Consider the following 23751-nt stretch of genomic DNA (forward strand, 5'->3'; position numbering starts at 1 on the left):
TTTTATTACATATACCATTACACTTCACTACCATTCACTGACAGTCATCGTTTCACGATGTTATTATCGCACGCATTTTTTTTCTTGTTTTTTTTCTCTGTCACCGTACCATTATCTTCGCCATCGTACGCGCACTCTAGAAACTTAGTCAGATGTCAGACGATCGTGCAACGACTAGCGGCATTCGGCATTCAGAAATAGATGAGCAGCTCCTCCTGAAGGAGTGGGATTTCACCCGCTTCTTTCAGGGTTTTAACGAAAAGTTGGATAAAATGAAACAGGAGCATCAGCAAGAAGCGGCCGGTCAAGCGAGCAAGTCTACCGGATCCAATGAGGATCGCTCCTCTTCGTCTAGCGAAAGAACGCTCAAGAGACAGGAGCAGTTGGCCCGAAGAAAACATGAGCAACATCACCAAAAGCAACATCAATTGAAACCGGTTCACAGGCGGCAAGAGAGCGACTCGAAACTGGGCAACGCGTCGAATGCTTTCACGCGCGCATTTCGCCGCGAAAACTCAGATTTTTTCCCGTCCGCGAGACACTCAGCGTATTTGCAGAAGTCCTCGGACTCGCAGAGATCTAGTATATTCGCTAGCGGTAATCGGCGCGGAAGCGAGATGAGCGTCGCCGGTATTATCGGTAAGAAGGGTGGCGGTGTCGGCGGCCTCAGTTCCGGAGAGCCGATCTTAACGGATTTCGCGTTGAACCGTGAAGGGCTCCAGAGGCCCAGGAGAGAAAAGACCGAGAGCGAAATTGTCTTCGGTAATAGGCACGAAGTGAGAAGGTTCGATTTCGGACGTGATAAAGACGAGAACGCAAGAAGACGCAGTTGTAGACCTTCGGACGCTACGGCCTCTGCCGTAGTCGATGATGCGGGAACGATTAAGTCCACGGCCAGTACGACGGCCAGCGAGTACAGCCCCATTGTCACTCAGGTCAGTCCCCTAAGCGAGTTCTGCGAGCCTCCCCTGAGTCTCGTGAAAAAAATTCGCGGACCCTTCCTGCCTGTGTGCTTGCCTGAAAGACCCTTCTTATCACCCTATCGAGATTTTCTGCCTGTTATCTTCCCTCGTCCATCTCCAGAATGTATCTTCAAAGTGTCTATCGAGATATCGCATTTATCATATTGTTCTTTATCGTGCTGTATGATTTTTGTATATTTTGTTTGCAAAAAAATATCAGTTATAAGATTATATTTGATTAATTAACGAAATTGCTTATACTCGTAGACACTTCGATTCTTTACACTTTCTCCCGAGACCATTGTGACTGATTTTTCGACATCCAACGGCATAACCAATCACATAGAAAGCTAGTAAATCAGCTACGCTCGAATTTTAGGCGCATTTCTTTTTTCTATCATATATCACCATCATTCAGTTTCACGATTTGTCAAATTAATAGTAGCGATACATTATTAATTATTAGTGCTATCAGTATCATATTAGCAGTATTAATATAATCTCTCATATTTCGATTAGATTTTTCATCATTTTCACTTAAAAGCGATATCGGAAGATTGTTGAAGCGCAACGTTAGATTATCGTTAATACGTTGTGCCGTCTCTATTACTAATTCCATTACTACTATAGTATTATTACTCCTATTATATCTATTTTAATAACACTCCATTATTACTGTTACTGCTATTACTACCATTACTGTTAGTGTTCTACTACTATTAGTTCCTATTATTACACTTAAGGACATGGGAAAGATTCTCGCTCTGGGAGAGGTGCTGCTGATATAATAACCTTTATTTTTTTCTTCTGCTCTTTATCAATAAGGAGGCTTTTTGCAAATGTGTCGTATTTGCCGAGTAGCGTTAATTCGCGTTTCATTTGGGTTCAACATTAATCATAGTACAATGTTTCGCCTAATGTAAACTTCTGATGCTTTATTTGAAATGAAATATGGTTGTGGGATTTTTCGGATTTTCGATTATTAATGAACGACAAATCAACAAAAGAGAGATGTCGAATTATTAATTGCTACTCCGTAAATCAGAACTCCTCCGTCTTCCATTCATCGTTGTATATCCTTGTTCCCGGCAAATGAGCCTCGTCCTCTACTGTTTGAGTGATGCGTACTATGCTATGCAGAAAAACGACATACATCTACGGCGACGAAATCTGGGACTGAACTGAGGATTAACCGCATGGAATTTCTTCGGGATACTCGACAACACGTCGTTACCATCAGCGCAACGACACGTCGCGGGATTTGGCAATAAAAAAGAACGCATCAAAATTCGTGATGGTGAATCACGAAGACTATTTCCCCGGATTACGTTAACGTATTTCTAATATAACGTTTTTTCGCGTAATTCCGTCGCGGATCTATTTTAACATTCTAATCGTGACTAATAAATCAATTGGAAAATAATTGGAAGTGCGGTTTTAAAAAAAGAACCGTTAATAAAAAAATTTTTCAGCAATCAAAATATCTTAGTTAAAGTATTTTTTGCATAAAAGATATTATCATAATGTTAATATATCTCTCTTGAGACACAAGCTGACTCAATTATATATCTTGAGCTTCAGATATGTTTTCATGTTTTATTTAGTGCCACTTGTATATTTGTATGTATTTAATTGTAGTATATACTTAATATTCACTTATAAAGATTACATTAACATTTTATAAATTAAAATCCTGGCGATTACACGTTCTAAGCCGATATAACAACGAATTAATAATTTTATAACTATTTGTATAATCGAGGATCCTGAATTTTAGATTTTTTATTAAAGATTGATTTACTAACATAAAATTATTTATTGAATCTTGAATGATATAAAAAATAATTGCATTAATAATAGAGTAGATTTTGATATTGACTCTTTGTACATTAATATGAGTTATACTAAAATGCTATTAAAAATACTAAAAAGACTAACATTGCAATAGCCATGTCATGTTCTTTTGCATATTAGTCTATTAGAAATCTTATTACTCAAATATTTGCATTCCAAGAATGAGAGAGAAAATTGAAAGAAACAAAAGAAGTAAAAAAAAGAGAGAGGAATTGAAAAAAAGAGACAGATCGAAAAACCGCGAGAGCAATATTAATAACGATCAACAATTGATCTGGCGTGTATGTGTTTTCTGAGCTATATGTTTGGTATTAACTCAATTTCTTATTATCTGCATGGTTCTGACCAAAAAAAAAGAGATAAAGAAAGAAGGAGACAATGAGACTGTTTCAAAACAAATATTGAATATTTGAATATTAGGAGAAGAGGAAAATGATGTGAAGGCAGAGAGGACAATCTCAGAGAAATCGAGCAATCGAGATTAAAATATAGAGTGACGATGGATCATTTTATAAACATCGTACGAGGCCATGACTGTTATCATGAGCACCGTCTTGCATGACGCTTGCAGCAATAAACGATTGTTGTGCCCAAACCAGATATGCGTTACGTTAAACGCGTATAACATTCATCTCATGTCTTCGTGTTGCAGCATTTGCTAAGCATGCTTTATTTTGTCTTATATGTGTTCTTTCGGCATGATATGCGTGTAGCGATTTTGTGTTTATTCTTACCGCCATCTCGTCAAGATTAACATACGTTAGAGAAAGGCTTAGAATACGCATCGAATTTAAGATATCCTTTATCATACGCTCGTTATGAAAAAAATTGAATTTAATGCGATCATTGCATTATCATCGTGCAATATTTAAACGAAAGCAATAGTTGCATTCAATTTTGCGTTTATTAGCTAATTTCTCTCTCTAGTATAAGTCTAATTTTTATATTATGGTAGAAGCATAAAAAATGATAAATTATTGCATCGTTGCAATTATATATGTATGTATATTATTATTTTTATGGTTTATATTATTTTTTATTTATTACTACGCATATGTCCTTAATTTTTGATTGCGATTGTGTTTTTGTACACTTTATCGAGACTATGTAACGTGGGTGTAAAATTTCTATTTCTATTGAAATTAATATAATAATGAGCTGTTTTAGAATAATTTATATTATAATGTCTCTAATGTCTTTATGTGTCGTCGTAATAAGACGAATGTAAAACGTTCAGTGAATTGAAATATTATGTCATTTAATGAGATTGAATTTACGTAGCAACTAGATATGATCGATATTAGCTAATCGACAATTCGCATGACTGCGTTTTCTTTTTACGTATTTTGCACATATATTGATCGATAACACATATATGAGTCGTACAACTTGTTGCGCTGTTATTCGCAGAGAAGAAATTAATATCATTAACTCGTTATTTCTTTTTTTAAATGTGCGCTGTCAATATAAGTTTTTTAACATTATTGATATTTTGCTATTCGTTTTTCTTCTTATTTTTGTTCTTTTCATAGCTTTTGTACTTTTTGCGTCTTCGTTTTTTGTCTTTGTTCTCTTTCTGCTCTTTTATTGTTTCTGCTTGTCTTTCCGCTTTTCCGTGATATATTCCGCGCTTTCATACATAATTTCATTATCCTTTATATTATTGACATTACTTCCCTTCTAATCCTTATTTCTCTTACTATTTTATCCTTCTAATTAGCGTAATTCTTTATCTTATATCTATATCGCAGAGTATCGAGATCTGAATTTTTAAAGATAGACGAAGCAAAAAATAATACTTCTTAAAGTGCATTATTAGTTTTATGTATGTAAGGGAAAGCGTCAGAATATAAAAGAAAAGGAATTTCATGCACGAAATAATCTAAAACAAATTCAGATCCCGATCTCAAGCCTTCTCTTTATATCCGCTTTTTCTTTCAATCGTTGTTTCGGCTATTTCATATTAAATGGAGAATTGCTGGTGATTACAGAATCGCGAGGGTGATCGTTCAAGAGGCGGAGGTGATTTCCAGAGATCAGATTCATCTCCAGGCTCACGGCCCAGTTCCGTCTTACCGGATCTCTTGACTTCGTCACCAGGTCAACGACAGGACAAGTCGACTAGTGAGGAGGTCAGATTCATCTGTCTATATGTATCTATCCTATGTTCTCTGTCCTCTATATCGATTTATGCGCGTACTTGTGTACACTCGTATATCTTCTTCAATGAATTATACAGAACATGGAGCAATAATAATAAAAGAATCGACAATTTTTATTGAAAATTTAATATTTAACACAAAAATTGTTCCCGCGAATTTCACTCACGAGTACGCGCATGTGCATCAAATTTTCGAACAACTTATTTTTATTTTTACTTTATTATACAAAATACTTATATGTTTCTCGTCGAGACTTTGTGGGTCTTGTGAGCGATGTGACGTAACAACGTCGTACAATGATCGATAAAAAGATCTTAGATGATTAGCATTTCGTTCAGTAGTAATGAGAATGCTTTTTTCCGTGTTACCGAATTGTCCGAGAAGTAATGCTTTTTGATTGAATCAAGAAAAACCTTTTTATACTGTGTATATCTTACATTGATTATTCTAAGCATACGTCAAAATAGGTACGTAGCGCGTTGGTATTATGTTCTTATCCGCAAACCTGTGATTCGATACATTATTTAGATTTTGCCAGGCTTCTTGTGAACAGAGAGACTAGTGGCAACGACAGTAAAACGTCACGATGCATTAAGAAGTTTGCTCGACGTTTCAATATTTTAATTCCGAATACGGGAATCAATTGAATCGCGCGTGTCATTTCTACATATATTTATATATTATTTATTATATTATTTAAGGGTTTGCGTACACAGGACGCGGCTTATGCTTTGTGTCAATGTCTTGTTAATTGTTCGTGATAGTCTACAAAGTGCATTTTGTTAACTATGTATCAATCTGTTATTTCATTTCTTTAAGTTGCATTATGAACTTTAGCAATTGGTACATAGATTTCGACGGGTTTTAATTTTACATTATTATTATTTTTTTTTTATGTCCATAAACATTATTGTACACGAAGGTACAATATTAAGCAGAAGCACGAAAAATTTCGCGAGTTTGATTTTAGCGGAAATTTTAATTCTCAAAAAAAATTATTTGATCTTATTTCTAGAGCTGTCGTATTTCCTATATACTTCTGGTAAAAAAAATTTTTTTTAAAGAAAGAGAGAGAGAGAGCGAAAGTTACCACTAGTCTAGTAACGGTTCAGAAACGGCATCTGTGCATCTTTTTTTTTTACTCAAATCTTATCAGGTTCAATATTAGAGAAGCCTTTGTGATTCAACGGCTTGTACATCCCCAATTCATTACCATAAGAATCGTACGCGATAGTTTCGTTTACCCAGGCATCCTTAAATATTCTTTACATATCTCTCGCTTAATGAGATAGTTTCTCGCAAGCGTATGTGTGATTCTTCATCGTTTCCACCCTGATTTTAGACAGTTAGTGTTTCTGTAGAAAGAAAAAAAAAACAGATACACTAATTATGTCGAAGAATATAATACATCCCGATTATACGGATGTAAGAGCACTATACGAATCTTTCTTATTGGCAATCCACGTGCAAGAAGAGACGTGAAAGTCGCAAAACGAGCTAGTAGAGTCAATCAGGCTTTGTTATAGAATTATGAAAGGTTTTTTTTTTTCTTTTTATTACGGTCACGCTTTGATCAGTAGAAACGTAGGCCACACGCCATGTCTCTGTTTCACGTGCGATCTCCCTATAAGCGATCAATTATACGGTTGTCAGCGTGACTAATTCAGGATTATGTTGTGTGTTGTGGGACACGCGGGAGCTCTAACCCGAAGGGCAGGGCCCTCTACTCACCATTCCAATCCCAATACTAATTACAATGTAAGTATTTCTATATTCATCCATTTACACAATTTCAACATTGTTTCTCCTCCCCTCCTCCCTCCTCGCGTTTGCGCGAGGGGAGGGGATAGAAGGGATAAGGGCATATACTCGTGTTACTTTACTCTTGATCAGTGATCTTTTTCATTATGCACACCGCGAGATGAATGCCAGTTTTTGTGCGCGCGAGTGGTTTTATCCTCTTTTTGTTGTTGGCTTGTGGGATCCTCTATTCTCTTGATTCTTGATGTCACATGGTATAAACGACGATATTTCTAACACGATCGTCGCGGTCACCGTTGCTTTTTGTTCTCACATCTCTCTCCTTCTTCTATCCTTTTTCTGGATTTTGTTTCTCATTCGTGAAACGTGTGCGGCGAACGTGCAAGATGAATCCGCGCGTTTCACGTCTACGAGTGTTTAATCTCGTCGAGTGTATTCGAGAATAACGACGTGACGCGATAATAAGTAAACTAATAATTGTGTGGATGTGTGCCATTAAACACAGAGTTTGCTAGTTTCGAATCTGCTTATCGAATGCATCCCTCGGATATATGGGTTTATTATCACTGCGAATGCCTGTTCCTTTTTACGTTCCTTGTTTCTTTGCATATGGAAGCTTTAACTTTACGAACGAAGTAATATTTGTTTGTGGAAGAATGCTATGTAGATATCGCACATTTGATTCGACTGATTTGTTCTTTCTCGATTTTCTCATTTATCCTTTGCATGTTTTTTTTTTTTTTTTTTCTTTTTTCTTTACTTTTATTGAAAATTCTACGATTTTAATTACTTTCTACGATTATATCTTTCTACCAGTAGTTTCTTTTTTTTCGGGTATTTGGGTTGAAGATAAATTTTCTGGGATTTAGCATCGTTTTTGTGTGTCAAGTAGAAATTTTACTGTGTCATTTGATGTGTTTCGCCCGGGGTCTTTTAAACGGCAGAGTCATCTCTGTTGCAGTATCGACAAGCGGTGAAATCACCACCTCCGTTTGCGCTTCAACAGAAACAGAGGTCTTTCCTGACTTTCGGATTCGGGGCCGGTCCAGCGAGAAGAGAGTCTCACGTAAACGTTAACGTAACACCCACCAGCCATGATTTAGCGTCGGATACACCTGAGATTCGCAAATACAAGAAGCGTTTTAACAGCGAGATTCTTTGCGCTGCGTTATGGGGTATGCAGTACATTTGTATAAAAAGTTTTTTACTATTTAAGCTTTGTGTAAAACTCGAATTATGTAATCGGTTTCTAATCATTTTATAGGAGTAAATCTATTAATCGGCACCGAGAACGGCTTGATGTTATTGGACAGGAGCGGTCAGGGTAAGGTTTATCAATTGATCAGCAGGAGACGTTTTCAGCAGATGGAGGTTCTCGAAGGTCAAAATATTCTCGTTACAATCAGCGGTAAGAAGAACAGAGTACGCGTCTACTATCTATCTTGGTTGAAGAGTAAAATTCTACGAACGGATGGTCACAGCGACGTAAGTTTTATTTATATATTGTAGAGATTTTCTTTTTTGATCTTTATGATTATCTCATGAGAATATTTTTACCACAAAATATTATTTTATTTATCCGCAGCAAGTCGAGCGACGTAACGGTTGGATTAACGTGGGCGATCTGCAGGGCGCCGTGCATTTCAAAATAGTGAAATACGAGAGGATAAAGTTTCTCGTGATCGCGCTGAAAGATTCCATAGAGATTTACGCTTGGGCGCCAAAGCCGTATCACAAATTCATGGCTTTCAAATCTTTCGGCGAACTTGCGCATAGACCACTACTGGTTGACCTTACAGTTGAGGAAGGTACAAGATTAAAGGTTATTTACGGTAGCGCCGACGGCTTCCACGCGGTTGATTTGGATTCCGCCACAGTTTACGACATTTATTTACCAAAACACGTAAGAGAAATCAGATCAAAAATTGGATAGGGTAGGATAGGATAGGTAGGTATACACGATACGATTTATTGACCGACCTGCTCGTTTCGTAAATTGGGCAGGTTTCCCAGTGATAAATCTCTCTTGCACGATTTATCGTTAGTAGAATACTAACATGAAAAGACACACGAACACACATATTTTATTTACATATTTTACACTAACGATATATCGACAGATTTTTATATTGAACAAATTTGGAAATGGGAAACGATATTTTTTTACAGTCCTTCGTCGAGATTAATCCATCTATAAATGTTTAGATTTATCCAGATTTAAAGAGATATCAGTGTGTACATATATATATCAAATTTCTTTAAGCGATTTTTCAAATTGATAAATCGCTCAAATCAGAGCTGAAAAATCGTCGTGTATCTACTTGTCTACCTCTATTTTTTTTAAAGCCATATGACAATGTATATTATATTGTGCATTTTTTTTTTCTATTTGCAGACCCAGGGCCCCATCTGTCCACATTGTATAGTAGCATTGCCTAATAGTAATGGCATGCAACTTCTACTTTGTTACGATAATGAAGGCGTATACGTAAACACTTATGGAAGAGTATCCAAGACGATGGTTCTTCAGTGGGGCGAGATGCCTACGAGCGTCGCATACATCGGCACGGGGCAAATCATGGGTTGGGGTAACAAGGCAATTGAAATCAGAAGTGTGGAGAGCGGTCACCTCGACGGGGTTTTCATGCACAAAAAGGCTCAACGGCTCAAGTTCCTCTGTGAACGTAACGATAAGGTGCGTATCTATATATCTCGACAACGCGTGTTTTTATGATCGATCAAAATTTTGGATAAAGAATACTATAGACTTGTATCGTTTTATTATTTACATGAAGCTTTTATATAACGTTATATCGTTTTTCAGGTGTTCTTCTCATCGGCGAAAGGCGGTAGTTCGTGCCAGATTTATTTCATGACATTAAACAAACCAGGGATGGCCAACTGGTGATTCCGAATGAGGCCAAATCTGGCCCCAAGATTATCTTCGCGATTACCAACACCGCACAATCCTCCTCCGCGTGTATCGGGATATACAGCGTCGGCGCGTACATTTACCCGCCCTTCACTGCCAGGACTGAGCGCCTTGGAGACTAGGAGATGCACGCATCGTATCCAGCATCCTTATCAAAATCAGCATCAGCAGCGTCATCATCAATATTATTCTTATTATTATCCGCGTAATCTTTCAACATCGTACAATTATGAATACCAAGAGGACGAAGAATGTGACGATAGGTTCCAACGATACTGTCAGCCCATGCGAAGCGCACCAGGGTCATTAACGTTTGTGAATCTTTTCGTCAAGAGATTTCTCTGTCTTATCACTTGCTCGCCCTGCGGATTGCGCGGTGTGGCCTAACACGGTGCTGAAACACGGAGCAAATTTTCCCAAGAGCGCGCACGATAAAGTATTGCACGCTGGTAAATCGTATTGAAGGTATTCTCCATGTATTTTCCCTCTCTTAAAAAGAAAAAAAATACAAATTTATCGCTTTAATTACACTACGATAAGCCTGTATTCGTTTCGCGTTGGCATGTATATGTAAACTTTAATTCTCTCGTAAAAACTTAATGTTAAAACAGAACAAAGTGTATTTTAATGTGTCTGATGAATACATAATAATTAAGAATGTTTTATACGAAAAATGATTTAGAGAATAACGTAATAAAACATAAACTTTATTTGTGCTCTGATCTTTTTTAAATTGCGAGTAGATAGACATAAGTACAGTGTTAACGAATTACCAGTGATACAGCGATCATGAACTGGCTGATTGTTGTACCAGAGAAACTTCTTCTCTCTGGTTATATCGTGCAACTGTTTTCAGCATAAGAAAGCTCGTGCAATATCGCTGGATTGATTTGTACAAAAAAAAGAGACTCTATTCTAAGAGATTTTTCTTGCTTGATAACCGTGCAAGGAAATACCGATAATTGAATTGCGAGTGTCGTATAAAGAATCGGAAATCTCGAGGAATAAAAAAAAGAAGCTCGTATAGTGTTGACTTTTAATCGTGATTTTTTTTTTAGTCGTTAATTTTTCAATTTTGGTGCGTGGTTTAAATAAAATGTATAACATCGTTTTAGTAGAAGCGAACGCATTACGACAGACTGACGCCATAATAAACGGGGATGACGTCGTTGCGTACGACACGATATCATGAAATAAAATTAGAGTTAAGTGAGAATAATTACTAACGTTAATTAATTGTATAGTTATAGCAGCTGAAAATTCTTTCCGCGGACTCGTACTGGCAAGCGCGATGACGGTGACGCAACATGAGATAACGTGGTAGGATAATATTGGATGAAAATCGCATTTTTACACAAATAATAGATTAATTATACCGTAGGGATTTCGCAACGCGCGATATGTTGAAACGATGTTGTATAGCCAAGTTTTTTTTTTAGTAATTTCTTGTTACGTTCAATACGTGTTTTTGTACTACGAGAAACCACATTCGCACAACAATCTTTCGTCGTAATGTCATCGATGAACAACATAGTCGATATAGTCTTCAGCTTTTGTAAGAAATTTATAACTCAGCGAGAAGACGCGCACTAAAAGAGAGCATCCCGCCCTTTCGTCTTCCCTCTCGTTCCTTGATCGCGGATCGCTATTTCGCTTTCAAAGCGTTATTACGATCTGATCTCATAATCTCAAAGGATACTCTCCCCTGGTTGAAAGGGAATCTTTAAGAATTATAGTACTTTTATTGATTTTATTGATGTCGGATTATCCTTAGCAAATTTAAGCGAGCTTACAGTGTTAATAACGGGGTAGTGAAGGAGCAAATTTTAAGTTACGCTACTTCTTCGTTCGCGTTTTTTACGATATCGGAGTCATTGAACGTACGTAATTAAGTATACGTAATACTTGCAGGGATTTCATCGATAAAAGTTACATTAGGAATGTAGCGATGGAGAAACGTATTTTTAACATTACAGATATAATTATGACGACCAACGTGACAGGGGAGAGCAAGTGTAAGAATTATAAAAATGAACGTAAGATTTATCGGTTATCGGTTAATGAATGATAGTGATCGCATTAATTACGGACTGTATTGGAATTATGGAATTTGAGAATAAGACAATTGAACGCTATAGCGGAATAATCGTGGTAAGCAAAATCTTGAAAATGTCTCTTCCCCTTTTCGTCCAGGTTTGCAGTCAGATCTTGCTAACATATCTTTACTTATTGCACGTTTTGAAACGAGCGATTAAAGTGACTTTGTCGACGATTAAAAAATTGTACTTTTAATACTAAGACATCATGTAATACCACGCGCGTGTTTACAATACGATTAGGTAAATGCGATGGCGATTCCAATGATCGAGAAAAATCAAGCTCACGCGATTGTACACTCATTTATTTATTTGTGTAAATAAATAAATATATGACGTGTCTCATACATGCGACACACACGGAGATACATTTTACTTTTGGATCGACAGCGATTTTTTCAGCGAATTGCAATCATGAAATTGTAATACATTGTAAACGCTGTTGTAAATTCTCAACGTTGTCAATTGGTAACGTATATGCATAGATATTCTATGCTCGTGACGAAACATTTTTTTATACCATTCACGAGAAGGCACAGGAAGGGGCGGAAAGCTCCGTATAGTGAGCAACGAAAGACTGCTTTTTAAATGGAGGGAGCTTTTTATCGCGCGAGAACGGAAAACGAGTAGGATATATCGAACGAGAGAAAGGGAGAGTGCTAAGAGAGAACGAAAGAGCGAGAGCGAATGAGAGAGAGAGAATGATCTTTGGCAAAAATACTGCACTTTTGGGCGGTTATTTACGATTGGCAGGAATGATAAATATTATAAGATATAATATTATATGATAGTAATATTATTAATTACCTTAACTAGCGCGAACTAATTTTATACGAGGACTTCCCCTTTCTTTGTATCCCGTGTCCTTTGTATTCTTGTATCTTTACTCGACTCTCTTCTACTTTTCTAATCTTTCTACGTCGTTCGATTTTTCCCCCCCTTGATTATCCTTTCTCTTTACACATTGTCTCCCAAAGATGGTAGTGATGATTTTTTTACAGTATATATATATATATATATATAGTTCATAATTATTATTACAGCAATTTATATATCGATTGTACTATTACTATTATTTCTATTCTTACGAACGTCACGATCGTTAGACGCGATTACTACGATCGTATACTACAATTACGACGATTATTATTTTTATTATTACTATTCACACATACACATACACACACGTACACACTATTGCTAAAGTCAAATATACGGACATTCGTAATTTCATTGATGCATTTCTTTATTCGCAGCCCTCTCGTATCGCACAAGTATTATGAATCAGCGATCGATGATTCTCTCGGATACTTCTTTAAGGCTCTTAAAGGATGTAATAGCAAATTGGACTGGTTTATCGCGATAAGTCAGTACTGTTAATTCGCACACTCGTAATACACCGAACCGCTAACGCGATTTCCGCGTGTTTATTGTAAAGCACGATGCTTATCGCGACTGCGAGTTGTCGATGTTTGTTGAGAATTCATGCTCTTCCGGAGTGCGCGCAATCGAATTTCTCTCTGCACTTTCCTAAACCGGATCTAGCTTCATCGTTTACCAATTTCCGTTTAATTGTTTTGCATCGCGATTGCGTTGTTTCAAACTGCTGCCGATGTTGTCGGTGGAACGATGTATCATTCGTATTTAAATAGATCGTATCTTTTGCATGCTTTAAACATTCAATTTATTATTATTATTAATTCTTTCTAAAGATCGTTCTTTGTACGATCTAATATGCGAAGAATTTTATTTATAACTTTATATGTGTCATATAATACAAGAGACATTTGAAAGAGACAAAAATGTAAACAAATGCAAACGTGATTGATTAAATAAAAAGAAAAATAAATTTCTTTATAATTAATTAATAAATGAGAAAACTTGGGTCTATTATTGATCACAACGTTTTAATCAATTTTCTGTATATTAAGACTGTTGATATTGAAGAACTGAGGAATCTTGTATAATATACGTACGTATAATATGACACTCTCAATTGTGTATTGATTGATAATATTTTAGATTAATAAATATGCGCTAATATCATTCAGATTTATTCTTCAGAAAAGATTATTTCTCAGGAAAAATTATCTCTCTAAATTCTTAATTATTCGTAAAATTTCTAATTGTCAACTTTGTAATCTTGTTCTTCTATTTTATGCTTTTATATAAAATAGAAATATCATACATTTTAGATGCTTTTTATCTGAAAAAGTAGCATATATATATATATATATATATATATATATATATATTTGATAATTTGATATATATATATATATATATATATATATATATATATATATATATATATAAAAGAGTATTATCTTTCCGTTGTAATAATAATCCTAAACACTTAAATTGAAATATGTGCTACTTTTTCAGATAAGAGGCATCTAAAATGTAAAAATTAAATTTTTTAAATTAAATTTAAAATCTAAAATTTTTAGAACTGTTTCAACAAAGTCTAGGTCTAAAAAATGTTCAATCAGATATTGAAGGAAGCTTCAAGATAAAAATTCGCAAACATCACATTGATCACTTACAGATTCTGTAGTTTCGTGTTCAAGAGAACTGTCCGTCCCTTCCTCTAGTATTAAACTATTCACCCTCGTAATACCCAAAAGCCGATATATCGGTTTTTGTTACCGAGTAGAACGTAGTAGACGATCGATATATCGACATATTAGTTAGTGCTAATATCCACTAACGAAATTATTAACGTCTAATACTTTAAACCTCCCTCGATACATATGTATATATAAATAAAGCCGGAAATAAGAACGGTTCGAGCCGATTATAGCGGTTGCCCGATTATTTGTCGCGAGAATCGCTTCGCGATCATGACCGGTTAAAATTGTTCAATGACCGAAATTTCGATCGATCTTTGAGCGTTCTCGTAAACTTTGATATTACGGCTCAAGTCGGCTATAGCAGCCCCTGTATTAATGATGGCTAGTAATTAGCAGCGACGGGCTCAAAGACCGCGGCCCGCCGTTCCCTTGGCGAGAGAATCAGAAAGTTTCGTTTCCGTGGGTAATGACGCGAGAGAGGACGCGTTTATATATATATATATATACACACGTATATACACAGCAGAATATGTTTATTCGAAAGTTGTATGCGCGTTAAATGCATTAAAAGTATTCGCCGGAATGGATCTGCGAGCGTGCAAAGTTTCGCCCAGCTGGATTTTAACCACCTGATCCGCGCCCACGATTCGCTCTATCTCGATAACAACTAGAACGCAGATACCGATAGCGCGGAGAATACCCTTTTAAAATCGTAATACGCGATCCATTCATCGGCCGAAGGATTGAATAACATCGATCCGCGGCGTCGCGTTAATTTTTTTTCGGTTACCGTCTAGCGGAAAAAGTGATTAAGGATTTTGATTTCGATTTTAAATTCTATAGAACAATGCAACGAATGAAAGGAAGAATTTCAGAAACAAATAAATATATCTATACATTTTTTTTTCTTCTTCTCAGAGCAAAAATATTTATTAAAGGAAGAGAAGGGCATATGGATGTTTTCCGATGTTACTTGAATGTGGATACCACCGGTCCTAGAAACCGATGTTACCGTCCCGAAGGCATGCCTTTTTCAGGGCATGTTTAAAGACTTGTGTATGCGCCGAATGCTTTCTTCTCTAGGAGAAACGAGAAACTTGTTTTCGGAGTTAATTGTATGCAAGCCTCGGCGTGCGGGCGAATTGGGGGTGCGCTCTTTCTCCTCCTTCGTTTCCATTCCCGAACCCATCTCGTCCCAGCCGGTTTTTCCCAGTTCGGGCCGGGGAGAAGGGGGAGGGGAATGGGGGAGAGCGATTCGGTTCCCATTACCGGGGAACATTTGAACGTAAGTTGATTGCTCGTAGTATGGACTTTTGTATTCTCTAAACTCAGAAGCATTATCGTTAACGAGCAAACGATAGTCGCTGGGAGCGTAGCCGATACGGTGCGCCGGCAGTACTTCCGGAAATTCTTGCGCAACTAAACAGCTCCTAATGAGCTTGGCGAGTATTACTCGGAAATCGACCAGTGGATCGGAAACTAAGTTAGAGAGCGATTAATTCAATTTGCCGCCCTGTTTATTATTAGTTTCGCGGTAATCGTGTATTTCGAATCATCGGAGCGCGATATCTTTTCCTCCTTTCTCCCATCATGTTTTCCATGATATGATTTTTCCTTATCCTCTCCCCGCCCTCCCCACCCTCCTTCCTTCCTTCCACCTTCGTCACAGATCACCCCCTTTCATCTCTTTTCTGTCAATTACACTTTCATCTATACAGGGCGATCTCAAACGTTTCGGCCAGGCTTTGAGATTTTATAGGAAATTTAATTTTCTTGAAAATTTGTCGCCCAATAACCTTTGAAATCGCATTTATTTTATACATTTTTACAAATATCAGGGAAAGTATGCGTTTTTTTTTTTAACAAAAAGTATCGAAAGAAAAGAGAATTAAATTATCTTTCAAATAAGATCAAAATGATATATTGTAGTACGTTTTATAGATTTTGAAAAATAACCAGCTTTTTAAAAAGCTCTACCATTGATAACCGAAAGAACACTTTCTTGTACATTTGAAACTTATTATCTCAAAACCTATGGAGCTGCAATCATTTTGGCGTCATTTGAAAGATAATTTAATTCTTTACAACTGTTATTTGTACTTTTTGTTAAAAAAAAATGCACTTTCCCTGATATTTGTAAAAACATAAAATAGTCTTGATTCCAGAGAATTTTGGGCGCTAATGTTTTAAGGAAGCATTTTTCTCGTGTTTATTCAAAACTTTTTCTTCAAAATTAAATTTCCTAAATAAATTCTCAAAATTTGGCCGGAACATCTGGGCCTGTATAATTCACAATCGCTTTTTTGCGTGCCGCGCGTTGCAAGATACGCGCGCTCGCGCGAGTTACGGTCGCTTCGAAAACGAATTTCCGCTCTCTTATTTTCCCCGAGAAATAGGTCCTTCTGCATATTCTCCCCCGGCTCGCCCTTTTTTTTTTTTTGTAGCAGCAGCACTCGGTTTCCCGCGTCGGAAGCCCGTTTTCGTCTCGCGAGATACTACGCGGGAAATCGCAGCAGCCGTGTGACCCGAAAACGAAATATTTCCGACATTCACAGACATTGCATACAGCTTGGGCATTTCGCAATCGTATTTCCTCTTTTTTTTCCTCCTTTTCTTTCTTTCTCTCATCCAAAAAATTTCGATGCGCACCTTCGCGTATTCTCTCTCACTCACTCACTCTCTCTCTCTCTCTCTCTCTCTCTCTCTCTCTTTCTTTCTCTCGCTTCGATATTATTATTATGTCAAGAGGTTCGCGGATGTATCTTTCATATACAGACCAACACGCTATCAGAGCGAGAGGCTGAATCCATCGAACATCTTCCGTCGATAACAGCCCCATGGATTGTGGCGAGTCTACGATGTTCTTTCATCTCTCCTCAGAGAAACTGCATCTCTGTCCGCGGCAGTATTAAAAATATTTCATTATTTTTTTCGGGAGCAGCGAGCGAAAGAGAGCTAACATCAGAGGGTTGCTCTAATGTTATCTCAAAATATTATAATCTTAACCAGGCAAATATATCTTTTAGCGTGCACTTTTACGCCGAACATACACAGTTCTACAAATCTAAGTTCGTAAACAGCCCTCTTGCGAGCTCTTCGTTGGCGTGTCTACTAAACACGTACTAATCGTAAACATGCTTAAGATCGTAGAACAACTGTAATATTTCAAGCATTTATACCTGTCGTCTCTGTATTCTCATTAATTTAACAGAATAATGCGCGTAATATATATGTCTGCAGCTGATGTGTGCAATATTTATTTGTACACCAGCATCTGATGAATAGATATTTTCTACGGCGGATATACAATATCAAAGTAATTAAAAAATATAGAATATTGTTAGATTATAATTATTGATTGTTGAGAATTTAAGATTACTCGAAATATCATTCGCGGTTTTATTAAAAATACTTTTTAGAGATTATTATTTCTCCCTCTCTCTCTCTCTCTCTCTCTCTTTCTCTCCCATGACCTTAATAAGCGAAATGAAGTTTCAAGCTTAAAAAAAGTTTCATCCCTATATCAAGTATCGTAAGTATGTTTTAGTAAATATGATATGGCGGCTTTTATAAATAGCTTTAAATTGCTACGATCGATATCCCTCCCTGCTTTTTAACAATATAATGATGACGCGATATTAAACCGCGCTCAGTGCTAGGTCTTCTCGGATCTAGATCCATTTAAGATTCTAAATACTCTTTGTATCTATAATATAAATCGTAAAAAAATTAATATTTTATTTATATATAAAGTATTAAAATTTTTTTTGTTGTCTATTTTTTCCATTCGATATAATCACACATACATCGAGATTAATTTTTATCATTTATTTATATATAACTAAGCACAAATTAATTATTTATCCGTCATACTTTATTCAGACTTTGTATTTAATCTTCTGTATATCTTATTAATTATATTAATCTAATGTTTTTTATAACAGATATAGAAGATTATTAATACATAATATGACAAGTGCCCGATGTAAAGAATAAATAAAATATGCCAATACTATGTAAGTATCTAAATCGGAAAAAGTTTCCCAAACAAGCTGTGTAAAATAATAATATCGCACCGAGTGTATAAAAAAATTCTTAAAAAAAAAAAAAAAAAGGAATTTTTGAACCATATCAATAGATAGAAAGAGAGAAGAGAAAATGGTCGCGATCGAGATTATTTTCACGATCAAAGTCACATTCTCGCTCTCGAGGTAGATCCTCCCTCGTTCGCGCTCCCCTCCGGACGATTAATCTTGACGGAAAACATTTACGATCCCGGGGCTGCGGCACGAAGCGGCTCGCGAAAAGCGCGGAAGGACCTTAGATCACGACAGCCCGGAAGAATGTGGCCGGGACACGAGGGTCTCCGGGACGATCGAATCACGATGGAGAATAGAATAGAATTATTCTAACGCGCGGCGTGCTATCTCCCTCTCCCTCTCTCGCTCACGAATCGCTGTCTCATACGCATTCTAAGGAGTTTCGAGTCGGTCGAACGCACACACCGCGCGCGTGGCTCCTCGACTGGGGAATAAAAAGGACGTGGGAATTTGCACGGGCGATTGATGATTCGCAAAGTCGCGCTGGAGATCGCGGAAGGGGGTGAACGAGGTAACGGAGCGCGCGAGAGTAGACGAGTATGGTAGGGGGTGGAAGCTGGAGGTGGCGGCGGCAGTCCTGGCGATGCGATAGTAAGGGAGGCCGGGAACCGGAGAGAGAGAGAGAGAGAGAGAGGCGGCGGCGTGCCACTCGTTCGCAGGATACTGGCGGCGTGTATGCCGGCGGTGGCGAACGCGCCCGGACATCGATACAGCTCCGCCGCCACCACACTTTGCCCCTGATCCTCTCTGTCTCTCTCTCTCTCTCTCTCTCTCTCTTTCTCCCTCTGACCCTTCCCTCCCACCCTTGTTCGCGCGCGACCCTCGTGCGAGTCTCGTGCACGGCACCACACGCACGTAACACCGAGGATGCCCTCGTGTACCCGCCCGCGTATACCATTAAGCCCCCTCAGAGGGGAAACGCCATACCCGCTTTCGCTATGTTATTTTCACGTCCGACACTTATTGCCACACAGCTCGACTTTGCCCTATAACGGACACGCGTAGCCTAACGAGTTATTTCAGGAATAATCCAGCCAAGTCGTCACTCTTAATCATCTCTCTATAATACGCGTTTAAAGCTAGGCATCTGTCTTCTGTGTGCGCGTATGCGTGTTTGCGTGTAAAATATACGCGATGTCTTTTATTAGCCTTGCAAAATTATGATGCGGATTAAACGGCGGACTTTACGATCTATAAGAATTTATTCCAGAGAATATTTTAATACGCGGTTGCATTTCGCGCAAGAGAAATGCGATGATGATCAGTTTTGAAATATTCCGTAGAATAAATTCCTTGTGTTTTATTCCACAATCTTTTTTTTACTCCCCTCCACGAAAAGCAAGACGTGTGCTAGACAAATTAGCTACCGTTGAATCAATTTGATCTATTAGCCGCGATCTTTTTGTCAACGTGCCAAGTTCTTACGACACACGCTTCTGTATACTCAACGTTGTACTCTCCTCTCCGCGTTCTCTTTTTCTCTTTCTTTTCCCCCTCGTTTATTCTCTTTCCTTACCGCTCGCATTACTCGTAATTAGACGCATCAGTTCGGCAATAAGCAACTCGAAAACATTGAATGCGGTTAATGAGAATAATTAACATCAAATTTACATATCGATTCGAGATTATTTTACATGCTGAGAGTTTATTAACACGATAGCGTGAACCCACGTATGAAACGTCCTTTTTGCGCAACGTTAGTAGCAAAATTAGCGTCCGACGAGCTCATTTTGGATCTCATCCTCCGTAATCCTCTGCACTAAATTGCACATGCATCGACGCATCCCGCGGCAGAGGAACGCATGCTCGTTTGCGTATCATTAGCCCCGGATGCAGGACGTGGCTCTATCCACGATAGTCATCCTTGCCGCTTGCGAGTCGCTTTAAAAAAGTCTTAAATGCAAATTAATTAAGTAGCGCAAATCTAATTAGAACGGACCAATATTGACGGTTTTTATACGAGCACGACCACGTCCAATATTTACGACAATGACAGACAGCGAGTGCGAGAGAGATTCGTGCGCTAATTAAATATTGAGACTGACTGAATTGTTATACTAATGCTTTATTGCCTATACAAGGGAGAATGAAATAATTCTGCATATTTTTGAAAAATTAATTTAAATTTTGCAATATTTTTATACGATCTTTTATTTTCAAGAAAATCGAAAATTAATGCACCATTTTCCTTCTGCATCTCAAACTGCTGTATCTTAAACTCTCTTTCAATGATTCTATAAATCAATGAAATAGTTTTAATAAAAATTCATCAATATTAATATTAAAAGCGTGATCTCTTCGTTTAAAAAAATTAAATTAGGTAATCTTTCCATTTTTTTATTTCTTATGAATAATTTATTCAACCATTTTTTAATTCTATATTTTTTATCATTTAATATGTTTCATAAAAATTATTTTAGTTCAGTATATTATGTCAGTGTTGAAATACACTGGACAATTTATGTCGAGATGTAATTAAAAGTTACTAAATGAGAGACAAAGGTAGAAAGTAGAAATAATAAAAAGATGGAAAAAGTAGAAAAAATAAGAAAAGAGAGAAAAACATTATTCAACTCGGTATAAATGCATCAATTTCTTTAAACTGCGTAAACACTTTTCATTCGCATTCAATGCGAATACGATCGAAATTTGTCTCTCTGCTTCATCAGCCCTATTCATACCTTTAATAGAGTTTATTCTTATATTTATTTTCATATCATTAGTGAGGAAGAAGAAAAAACTTTGCACCACTTTGCGCTTTTCCCAGATTATATACGCGAATTATCTGGATTTCTCAGACTAGTTTTAACTGTAACTTCCAAATTTATCGAAGGGCTATAAATAAACGTAAGATTGGTGAAGTGGGATTTCTACGTTTCCGCAATATCATTCGCAATGTATTCGAAGTTAAGGAAATGGACAAACAGCGCGGGCGAACTGATAAAACGGACAGAACAATGACGCTAAGAACGGCTACGAACGCATTGATGTATACATTTTGCAAATTTTGTTGGAGATTGGAAGAAAAAAAAAAAAAAGATGATGAAGGCGTGGATACGTTTGCTGGCTCAAGCAAACAGCTCGCAAAAACGCTCGCTCTCCGGTTCCTCAACCACGCGAATGAACCGTAACTTTCTACTCTTATTTCTGTCCGTGGAGATGCTACATCTGTTTGAGCATTCGTTAACGAGTGCCGTGTCACTTCAGCAAATTATCGTTCACGAGGAAAACCTTCGCGATTAACCTTCGAACTCGTTCTTTAAGCTTTCTACTTTGACTCTTTCAGGGGCCGCATTAGCTATACGATTTCGAATGTTTCCGCATTTTTGTTCCTCTTTCAAGTCCTTTTTTCTAAATGTTTTTTAAAGCAATCAAGGAATTGTAAGGTACATATATCTGAGATTTTGCGCTCTGATTCTTGTTTGCACTAGAATGTCGGTACGTCAAAGTTAAAGCCAAAAGAGATGCTAATAAATGATGAGAATGGTGGTTTTGTTTTTGCGATAACGATTCTAATATTCTAATGACAATTGTGATAATAATAATGACATTGATGATAACTCGTATGTGAATGAAAAATTTGTTTAATTTTGCTGTTATATTATAAAAAATCTTGTTTGATTAAAAATAAATAATAAATTTAATCTTTTTTAACTAATTTAATTAGTTTACACGATCTGCATCTCTCATTTCATTTTCTTGGAAATAAATCATGGAATTTGTAATTTCCCTCAAAAAGAGCTGGAACTGAAAGGGTTCAAGTTTCACGTTTTATTCCGCCGGTTCTAATAGCGAGGAGCGAGCAAGTTGGATTCTCGGGTTTATTTTCGCGAAAATAACGTGCATTCCGAGTTCTAACTCGACATAATAACAATTTTATTGTACAGTAAAAGCGACGCGCGTGAATGTATCTCGCGGGAGATTGGGAAAGCAACGTGCGGCGCGCGCGGACGGAAAAAAAGGAGATGCGCGAGGAGATGCGGAGGTGATGCGACAGACGCCGCGCGCGCGGTAGGGATTTACTTTCCCATACGTATTTACGTGCGAGATTGAAAACTGAGCCGCCGATGCTCCGATAACTATGCGTTATTCGATCTCGGTTACTTCGGAGCCAAATGCAACGTTATTATTGTGCCTCGAGTGAGAGCGTGAGAGAATAGTGGACGATTCCCTCCCCTCGAATTGTCAGGCGCGAAAAATCCCTTTTTTAATCGAACCGTCACATTCATGTACGGACGTTGCTGTTCTGCGAGATCACTAAAATCACTGTACACATTTTAAAAACATTTGCTAAATGTCAACATGAACTGAAAAACGCAAATAGCTTATATTATTTGCGTTCTTTTTTTTTTATTTATAAATTTTTATTTATAAATTTTTTTTTTATTTATGTTTTAATTATTCTTTATGTTTTTATTATTTTTAATTATCTTTTTTTATGTATCTTTCTTTCGTCTTTATTTACAAAAAAATCAATACTACGTACGAGTGTTTTCATCTTACTTTACCATATCTTTCTACTGTAACTTTGTGGATTATATTTTGTCTTTTCAAGAGGGATATATATTTCTAGAACACACACAACAATATTATAACTACAACGCTATTACAATTATTAAGCTCGCAAGTACTGTAGTTAAGTATAAGCGTTAAGTATATTCATTAATATAGCGGGTTAATTTAATTATTATTTTATTGCGAATACACATACTTTGTCATGTATGTCACGTGTATACTATTCATATTTATCGATTGTTAAAGGGATAATGGAAACTGTTTTAAATTCTGATCATATAACACAGTTTGTTTCTCGATCGTGTACAAGAATTTATTGTAATATTCTATTTGTGATAAAAATATGAAATATGAGGAATACACGAGCTCAAAAACACGTAAAACGATGAAAATTACTAAGCATTAATTAATTATTGAGAGACACGCTCTTATTTTTTCATATTGCATGTTTTGCTTTTTGTGACAAAATATTTTTTTTTTTATTCTAATAGCATTTGAAAGTACAGTCGACTATTAACTTTATTAATATTTTGAATTTTTGCATGTTATATAAATGGAATTGTTGCAAATATATTTCTTTATATTTAATGCTTTTATATAACTCTATCATAACACATGCAAATATGATTTTAATTTATCATTTAGATATAACTATCACAGCGTGAAACAAGTTAGAGAAAATTATGCCTAATAAAAATTATAGTAGACACAAATGGGATGAATATAAAAAATAAATGTGAATAACTAAAACATTTTTCTCAAATAATTATCAATTATGATGAATGTATAGCGCTGA

At 36.7% G+C, this 23751-nt stretch overlaps 1 protein-coding gene and 1 long non-coding RNA gene across 14 annotated transcripts in view; both read left to right on the plus strand.

Annotated features, from left to right (window-relative positions):
• Positions 1-13000, plus strand: part of LOC126851670 (mitogen-activated protein kinase kinase kinase kinase 4) — a 29048-nt gene extending 16048 nt beyond the window's left edge. For 7 of the 13 annotated variants that reach the window (XM_050595868.1, XM_050595876.1, XM_050595911.1 and 4 more), the window contains 7 exons: positions 249-935; positions 4808-4948; positions 7701-7914; positions 8004-8224; positions 8325-8642; positions 9135-9434; positions 9564-13000. In XM_050595868.1, coding sequence (XP_050451825.1) covers positions 249-935; positions 4808-4948; positions 7701-7914; positions 8004-8224; positions 8325-8642; positions 9135-9434; positions 9564-9647 — 1965 coding nt within the window. In that variant the 3' untranslated portion in view covers positions 9648-13000. Of the gene's footprint in view, positions 1-140; positions 936-4807; positions 4949-7700; positions 7915-8003; positions 8225-8324; positions 8688-9134; positions 9435-9563 lie in introns of those variants that run through there. The other 6 variants (XM_050595957.1, XM_050595967.1, XM_050595859.1 and 3 more) reach the window with 5 other exon arrangements.
• A 5489-nt stretch (positions 13001-18489) lies between these two features.
• The window catches only part of LOC126854310 (uncharacterized), a 72811-nt gene continuing 67549 nt past the window's right edge, over positions 18490-23751 (plus strand). The window contains exon 1 of the long non-coding RNA XR_007688098.1: positions 18490-18501. This is a non-coding gene — a long non-coding RNA (uncharacterized LOC126854310). The remainder of the gene's footprint in view (positions 18502-23751) is intronic.

Source organism: Cataglyphis hispanica, chromosome 1 (genome assembly GCF_021464435.1).
Source record: "Cataglyphis hispanica isolate Lineage 1 chromosome 1, ULB_Chis1_1.0, whole genome shotgun sequence".
NCBI classification, from domain to species: Eukaryota; Metazoa; Arthropoda; class Insecta; order Hymenoptera; family Formicidae; genus Cataglyphis; species Cataglyphis hispanica.